This window comes from Setaria italica, chromosome IV, assembly GCF_000263155.2.
Source record: "Setaria italica strain Yugu1 chromosome IV, Setaria_italica_v2.0, whole genome shotgun sequence".
In the NCBI taxonomy this organism is placed as follows: Eukaryota; Viridiplantae; Streptophyta; class Magnoliopsida; order Poales; family Poaceae; genus Setaria; species Setaria italica.
The window spans coordinates 2,392,280-2,401,026 of NC_028453.1; the positions used below are offsets into that span (position 1 = coordinate 2,392,280).

The window sequence follows — 8,747 nt, forward strand, 5'->3', positions numbered from 1 at the left end:
TCCAGGAGACCTTCCGGAATGTGATGCCCTCTGAACGCGGTCTTGAACTCGTTCCAGCTGACAACATGGTCGGCTGGCAACATAGCATGGTAGTGATCCCACCAGAGCCGGGCGGAACCACGTAGCTGCTGAGCCGCAAACCGGGCCTTGTTATGGTCAGGGCACGGGGCGATGAGAAGCTCGAACTTGGATTCGATTGTGCGAACCCAGGCGTCGGCGTCGAGCGGGTCCTGCGTCTTCTGGAACAAAGGGGGCTGCGTCCCCAAGAAGTCCTCATAGCGAGCAACATGAGGTTGCTGCTGAGCCCTTCCCCCATGGGGCTGCTGCTGTTGTTGCCCCTGTACAAGATGCCTCAGCAGCTCGGTTTGAGCCACTAAGATTGCCTCCAGCGGAGACGGGGGCGGGGGTGGGGGAAGATCCTGTCTTTGCTCGTTGCTGCTGGGCACAGAGCCAGACCTGGTGCGATGCGCCATCTGCAAGAGCCAACGTTCCATTAATTCCATAACCTTTGAAGTATTCCAAACAGATGGGAACGCACAAGTTAAATCCTCAAATGCGACTCTTGCCGACAATGCAACACACACAGATTTATAAAGGAGACACACACTTCCTCTTGCCATCTTAGTTAGCAACTAACTTAGTTCTGCACACGACTTCGGGCGAACCATAACCAGATTCCAGGAGTTCCATCATATCTGACCTTAGGCCAAGGGGTCGGGCTAGGCGAAACAGCACAAGAAGGGGTCGGGTGAAGCGATCCGCACGAGAAGGGGTCGGGTGAAGCAAACCGCACAGGAAGGGGGTCGGGCAAGGCGGAGAATTGCCTCGATGGGTCGGGCGCGTCCGACCTCGCGACCCGGGGTCGGCCAAACTTTGGACAGACCCACAGAAAACGGGCGTGTGGTCACTGCACAAACTCACACAGTCTGGCATCCCAAACGTGTTGCAAAAGAGTCAAAGGTCAAATTAAGATCTGATTTCAACTGAGATCATTACATGGTTGTTCCCAAAACACAGGGAATACTCAACTCAAGGCTAACCTATTACATGACTATCCAAAACTTAGGTTGCCGAGGAGTACAACAAAAGATGAGACCCTACAGCTCCCGACCTACGAGGGAACACTGTGAGTTGGAGAAGGGGTGTCGTCCTCCTCAATGTCCATGCTGGACGCTCCCTCGACCTCCTCAGGGTCTTCTTGCTCTTCCAACTGCATCTGAAGGGCATGTATGTCGTCGAGCTCGGCGTGGTGCTTGTCCAGATGAGCATTAGCCACTGCTAGCTCCATCTCTACTTCCATCTTCTCTTCTGACAGCTCGATCATGCCATCCACTAGGTCGGTCACTTCTCCCTCGAGTTCGGAGATTCGGTCTTGCATGTCGTGGATTTGGATGCCTCTTTGGATGAGTTGATAGGTTTGTCCCACCAGATCTCTCTTGGCGGCGTTGAAGTGTCCCTAAGTGTCCATGGCGATCCGAGCCAAGACCGCCATGGCTCAGCCTTGAAGCTCAATCAGCCGATATAAGGCTGACATGCATCTGATGTTGGTGGAGATGGTGACCATCGAGTGGGATGTGGCCAACACCTCAAGGTTGTTGACACGATCAAGCCACGCCGGGTCCATCCGGTCTCTGGCAGGAAACAGGCCGATTAAGTCTAAGGTGACTTCCAGCGGGTGTAGCTGATAGAACTGGGTGAGGAGTTGTAGAGCAACCGACTCCCATGTATCTTCCAGGGCGTGCCCGTAAGTCAAGATTCCGAGCTGGGGCCACTCGGGCCGCACAGGAGATGGAGGCACCACCGCTTGCACGTTGCACCTCTGGACGCTGTGCTCCAGGTACATCCGTCCCACGTACAAGGGCGGAGACTGGTACCCGAACCACCTCAAGGTGTCCCACAGAATAGCGGGAAAACCTTCGAAGTGCAAGCACGTTGAGTAGGAGATGCCATCGGCGCCGTACAGAACGTGTCCGGGGGCGGCCATCTGGAACTAAGAACCAAAACGTCATGAGATAGAACTCTAGAAGAAAGGGGTCGGATAGAAAAAGCATTCGGATTTGACCGAGCACAAGCCGGGAGAAAACTAGAAATCCTTAGAACCGAAGAAGAGCTTTTCCAAGGCAAGGTTGCTTTTGGGAGGTGGCTTTACAGATTTTAGTTTATGTCACATGCACAGCCTACCTCGTTTCTCAACCAAAACAACTGCCAAACTTGGTCTTACGCAGTCAGTGCCGGTGGCAAGGCAACAATTACACCTCTCCCTATAGTAGCTAGTCGGTTCTAGTAGCGTCTCCTAAGCGAACGCGGTTAGTGTACCTGTAGAAAACACAACCACATGAACCTTTCGTGCCAGCACCCACGAAAGCGTCCCCAAACATTACCGTCCACTATAGGAACGGCACCCATGCGTTCAAGGCTGCATGGACAGCACAACAACCGTGGAAATAGGTCCCCTTTGAATGGAACCGTATAACCCTTCGCATACTCGTGATGCGGAATCAGCGCACGTATAATAGACGTGGCGAACAACCGTGATGATAGGCTCATTGGAATCGAGCCATACCACCCTTCGTATGAATCAATATACGGAACCTGCGCACGTATGATAAACGTGGGCGAAACAACCGCGATGATAGGGTCCTTTGAATAGAACTCCCTATCAACCCTCGCATACTCGTGATGCGGACTCGGCACACGTATGATACACGTGGCGAAATGCTGGAAGGTTAGCAAGATAACCAATAAATATTAGCCACCTAAAACAACCCCAAAATCCCCTAGGGCCTCTCGTACTAAGGTCATCCTTAACGATCGTACGAGATTTTCAAAAATTTTCTTTGCAACTTTTATTCAAAAGAAGTGTTTTAGGGCCTATTGTGTTCTCTACCTTGCTAAACCAGCTCTGGTACCAGCTGTGGCGGATCCACCTCGGTTAGCATTTAGACGATTATTTCAACAGCACACGGATCCACCTCGGTTAGCATTTAGACGATTATTTCAACAGCACACTTGCGAGTTTTAGCCCAGAAACTTGTAGCAAAGCTACGGAAAAAGGTGGGGAAGCACACTTGGGTTGGTGGAGATCAAGATATAAGGGTCGGATGGGAAAGAACTTATGATCTGACCCTTAGACTAGAGGAATAGATGTGCTGGGGGTCCTCAGACTTAACGCAGAGAAGTCCCCGATTTTTACACATATACCCTCGGGTTAAGGAAAAAGAATACAGTCGAGCCCTCGGGCGAGGCGGAGAAAGGGTCGGCGAAACAGACAGGGTCGGGCGAGACGGAGAAAGGGGTCGGTCGAACGGATACGGTCGGACGAGGTGGAAAAAGGTCGGACGAACAGAAGGGGTCGGACGAGGCGGAAAAAGGTCGGACGAGCAGAAGGGGTCAGACGAGGCGGAAAAAGGTCGGATGACTAGAAGGGGTCGGACGAGGCGGAAAAGGGTCGGCAGCTTACCTTCGGTTCACCGGTGAAGCTTGGGGTCGGGAAGGAGCAGACTTATGCGGAAGGATGGAAGCACTAAGACTTGGGCAGGCAACGATGTCCGATGGTGCTCCGGCGGCGGCGGTGCTTCTTGTGGACTACAAGCAAGCTCTTGCGCGGCGCGGGGGAGCAAGCGGCTGGGCGGATTGGGGAAGGCGGTGTGGAGCGGAGAGGAGAGTTCCTCGGGAACTTAGACGGTAGCGCTGTGAGCACGAAGCAGGGAGTAAGGCGGGAGGGCAGCGATGGCGAAGGGGACTCCGGCGGGGCTCTGGCATTCCTTTTTATAGCTGCGCGGAAGAGAGAGAGCTGGAGCAGCACGAAGACCGGGAAGAGGGGATGGAGTGCGCTGCCGGGACGGAGATTGAGCAGCGAGGTGGCGGAGCAGGACTTCGGGGATGACACCATTGGGCACCAGCGACAGGGCGGCGCATGCGCGGTTTTGCCGGTGGTTGAGATTTGGCGGAGGCGGGCGTCGTCGTGCGGTGGATCTGATGGATGTGACCGGGGGAACGACGCTAGAAGCGAGGGCGCACAGGTGAGAAGATAGGCGGGCTGCGGTCGCGCGGGTGAGCGCGAAGCAACAGACTGTCGGGGTGCAGCTCTGACAAGGCGGGAAAGGAACTGTCGCAGCCGGGGTCGGGGTTGGCGGAGGAGGAATCGTCGCGTAGCGCGGACCGGGGCGGCGCGACTGTGGAGGGGCGGTGGAAAAGCCGGGAGGCATCGGGCTCCGCAGCCGGGGGTCCGGCGAGGTGATGATGGGCGCGAGCTGCGAGGTGCTGCAGAAAGGGTTGCAGAGGGCTTCCGCTGCGATTGGGGAAGAGGGCGTGGGAATCCATCCGGTCGGAGCCGGCGACGGGGCGGAGCGGCGGGGGTCGGAGAAATTGAGCCACGCGGCAGAGGAACTCTGGAGCGGGCATGCCACTCGAGTGCGTCTGTCGTGGGAGATCTGGGGAAAAGATTTTTTGGGTCCACCGGTTAGTCTCGGTTGGTCCACTGGTTAGATTGAAAGGAGACACTGTGGGAAGACTTAGAAGATCCGGCGGTATGGGTTGGGGTCGGCAGGGTCGGAACTGGGGAAATGGTAAAGAGGGGTCGGTTCTCAAGGGTCGGGACCGGACTGGAGGTTGAGCACTTAAACTCAGGAAAGCTGAGGTAGGAGGATTAGGGACTCGGATTAAGATTAACTCAAGAGATTTGGGGTCGGTCGTCACAATGGAGCTCAAGCTTCACAGGTTTTGCTGCTTCGTTGGCTCGCCGGATTGGGCTTCCACTTCACTGGCGAGGCCCTACTGCCCTACGTCATCCTGCGGCGGTCCATGGGTGAGTAGCCCGTGGTCACCGTGGTCACCGGGACATGATGGGAGTGAGGGCCCTGTGGACTCTGGCGCTATTTTCAGTAGCTCTGCGTGCGCGTGACGTTCGCGGAGTGGCATGGGTCTTGGCCACGATTCCCGGCTCCATTGTCGACCACCATTGGGGATGACCGCGGTGGCAGCATGGGTACTTCCAATTTCTAGAGGTACTTTGTTTTCCCTATTGGTAGCTAATGGCTGGGCTTCACAATTTTGCTGTGCAACGAAAGTGCCACGCTCGATGCATGGGAGGTACCCTACCTCTACTTGCAGGTCTGCTGAATCCCTAGGTGTCCATGGCTCCATTCGTTGCTTCACAGCATTTTGTCTTGTTGGTGGTCCTGCAGCGAAAGCGTTGCGCCCGGTGTGCGAGGAGGACGCTGACCTCCGCACGGTCCACTGACAAGGAAGCCTGTGAGTTCGCCCTAAGCTACATTGTCTTCTTCTTCCCTTGGTCATGGCCTTGACTTGTGTGGTTGTTTGGCTTCATCCACATTTCGATACGTGTCCGCTTCTGACGCCTCTGCTTCGTCATTGCCCTCCTTGTTAGTGGTGTCATCAAATTAAATGTCGGGTGCACTCATTGCAGCCGACCTTCCCTCCTTAAAGGTTTCCTCCCCTTGTTGGGTGTTGGATGGTTGGTAGGTAGGGGTTGGATGTGCGGCGAAAGGTGCTGCCATTAACTACAAGGGAGGTCGGTGTTTCTGGCAAAACTTTGGTTGGCATTCTCTTTCCACTTTTAGTCCCCTTTCTATTGTGACGGTCCCTCGTTCCTTCAAGGCTTTCTCCCCTTGTTGGACGTTGGAGGGTGGCAGCAGCGAGGCGTAGCTACGAGGGGTGGTGGGTAGCATAATGGCTGTGTGAAGCTAGCAAGTATGTTACTCAGTCTCAGTACTATGTGGAGAATGGTGGATCGTTTTCGACCTGTACAAATCGTGGTCTTTGCCTTCATTTGGGAGCTATGTTCCTCTTTCTTTCTATTGTCTTCTTCTTTGTTTTGTTGGGTTGTGCTCGCAACTCAGGATGTAATCTTAGGTACTCTTCCCTGTTTGAGCTGCGCTAGGAGTTGCTGATGTAATCCGTGGTTTGCCACGCCCTTTAATGAAAAGTTCAGGCTGGCATCTTGCCCGCCGTAGTTCCCAGGATCAAATTCGTCCATGTGCTGATATGACGCTTCATACGCAGGATGAGACTAATGCGAAAAGTCCCTCTTAGTTTCTTCCTCCGCTCCTTAATTTCTGAGGTCGTGTAGGTTTGGCAAATTTTCTGGCTACTGGATACTCATTTTAATTTGCAATGGGTAAGCTTTGTAGTTAGGGTAGATTAAAGCAGTGGAAAAAGTTAAACACGTACACGTGCAGCGATTCCAAATTAAAGGAGTACGGGTAAAAACTCCGCGATGCCGCGGTGGATGTCACGACGGCGGCGCCCAGGTGGCACGGAGAGAATAACTTGACTACTCATGGGGTAGTCAGCCGAATAATGGAACACCATTGGCCGACCACCCCGCCTGCGAAAACTCGATTGCCAACTTTTTATTCCAAGTTAACAGGGACATACAGGCGCCGGTGTATAAAGGAAAAGGAAATCAATGCACCCGACGACAGCAAGAGACGGACTCTCTGACATGGACTCTCTAGAATTGATAATTAATTAAGGAAGAACGCCCAAAACCCCCCGGCGACCGTGGCGACGGCCACGATCCAGACGGCCGTGCCGATGACGGGCGGCATCAGCGGCGCCACCCTCGACGCGAACATCGCGGTGAGCAGCGTCGCGAGCGCCCACACCGCGGCCTTGATGATATTCCTGTCCCTGGCCGCGCCGCCGCGGGTGCGCTCGAACTCGCGGAGGCAGAGGAATAGGAGGACGAGGGCGGCGTCGGCGGCGAGCACGAAGGCGGCGGAGCCCGCGCCGCCCCACGAGTTGTAGAGGGCGACCACCGAGTTGAAGGCCAGGGCGCCGAAGCCTAGCTTGGTCAGAGCGGAATAGCGCCGGCCGTCGTCCATAGTATTACGCGACGTCCGGTCGATCGATCTTCGGTGGGAACTCAACTGTGAACTCGCGAGTTTCACATTATTTATAGGCCTCCAATTGAGCTGCAAAGCCGTAGCTTTTTTTGTGTCCACTGATCGATCCTGCCACGCACGCGCTGCGTGTGATGTCGTTTCTATATAGTACCATTCGGTGTCTTGCAGAGGAAAAGTCTGAATGGTCGTGTTAGCAGATGTGCGAGCGCAATTGCATCTTAGCTTTCTCGACGTGGTCTCCACTCGGCCTTGGTGGTGTGCGATGTCGCAGGATGCAAAGCAGCTCAGATGGCGCAAGCCAGGGCGAACGAAGAAGCATCCGACCGCCAATGAGGCAGACAAGGCCCCTGCTCGGCTGCCCCAATGATTCGGTCTCAAGTTAAGAATCGCTGTTCGTCGGGGGCGAAAAAAATCAGAATCGCTGCGCTCTGGCATGTGACCTGCTTCTCTGCTCTGCCTCATACGCATCTTGCTATCCGAAGAAATCTGTGCGGGTTTTAATTCCGGGAGGAAAAAGGAAACCCGCTTCTCAGCGGGTGGTAACTGTCGACATTCCACTGAACTCAGTTCAGGACTCGGGAAAGGATAAAAGAAGAGAAAAGCAACAGCAACAACATGGAGCACAGGGCCGAAGAAAGCAGAGAAAACAAAACCTAGCTAGGCAAGCAAGACACGGGCCGGCCCATCGCGGCGCAGAGGCAGGAGAAGAAGAGAGCAGCTGCTGCACGGACCACGGATCAGGGATTAAAACATACTGTATAAAGCTGCCTATCACTTTAACACCCCCCCCCCCCCCCCACCCCACACACACATCGAGTGAAGTTATTAACATCTTTCGGAGAGATGGAGATGCATGTGAGCCTTGTAAAGAGTCGATGCAACTTTCAAGGTACATCGGTGAGAAGTAGCCTTCAAAGCAATTCCAGCGGATCCTGTAAACAGCCCGTGTCTAAACTGAGTTTAGAAAATCAAGTTAAAAAAACACAGTCCAGTAGATCCAGTAGATCCTCTATTATTAGTCACCCTATTTTGAGCAGGCCTCTAAATTCTCTCTTCCATCCTTCATTTCTGGGAGGTTTATAGGAAAATCTCTATCCATGAAGTTATTATTGGAGTTGGAGATACTTTTGTAGCTTTAAAAAAATAAAAAATAAAGAGAACCTCCGTTTCATCTTTAAAGGCAGACAGCAGTGCACGTCGTCAAATCAGAGTATCATATCAGACAGCAACAGCATGATCCCGTGGTTCGATGCTAAGGCCAGATACAAATATGCGATGTGTACATCTTGTGCAGTTGCGCCCCAAGGATTGTCGTTAGCATGGTGGACAAGCAGACCTCCACAAGGCCGACCTGGCCCCCTTCATGTATTACGGCACGTAGGTCCGTCGGATGATTCGGCCATGAACTAAAATCTGTAGTTATAAGTCACACGGCATAGGCTGGTCACCGATAGGCATATAGCTCACGAACAACGTCCGTGAGAGTGTGGCCTGACGAACAGTCCGAAAGACAAGGCCGATGCTCTATGGCTGAAGAACGGTGGCCGTTTTGAAACTTCTGAGCCGACGGATGAACATTGCATATCTTCTGGAACTCTAGTTTCTAGAAAAAAGAGGCCTAGGCCAGGGCCAGCCTCAAGGTCGTGACTTGTGCCATTCATTTATTTTCCAAAGGTTCGAGACGACGACCACGACCTGGTCCGAGAAGTGGTTTCTGGATCATACGTACCCAAGCGTTGATCTGAGCGACCATGACCAAGACTGGTGGGGGGGGAGGGGCACCACACTCACCAACAACCCACTCTGAGTCTGAATTCTTCCACCTACTCTTCCCACATGTTGGGACAGGTGTCCATCTTTCATACTCTCCATGGAATA

General features: G+C 53.7%; 1 protein-coding gene across 1 annotated transcript; it reads right to left on the reverse strand.

The window, feature by feature from the left end:
• Positions 1-6,354: 6,354 nt before the first annotated feature.
• LOC101771864 lies at positions 6,355-6,962 on the reverse strand. Its single transcript, XM_004964499.2, has one exon. It carries the CDS (start codon positions 6,846-6,848, stop codon positions 6,489-6,491), a length of 360 nt encoding a protein of 119 aa, XP_004964556.1. The 5' UTR covers positions 6,849-6,962; the 3' UTR covers positions 6,355-6,488.
• Positions 6,963-8,747: the final 1,785 nt, after the last annotated feature.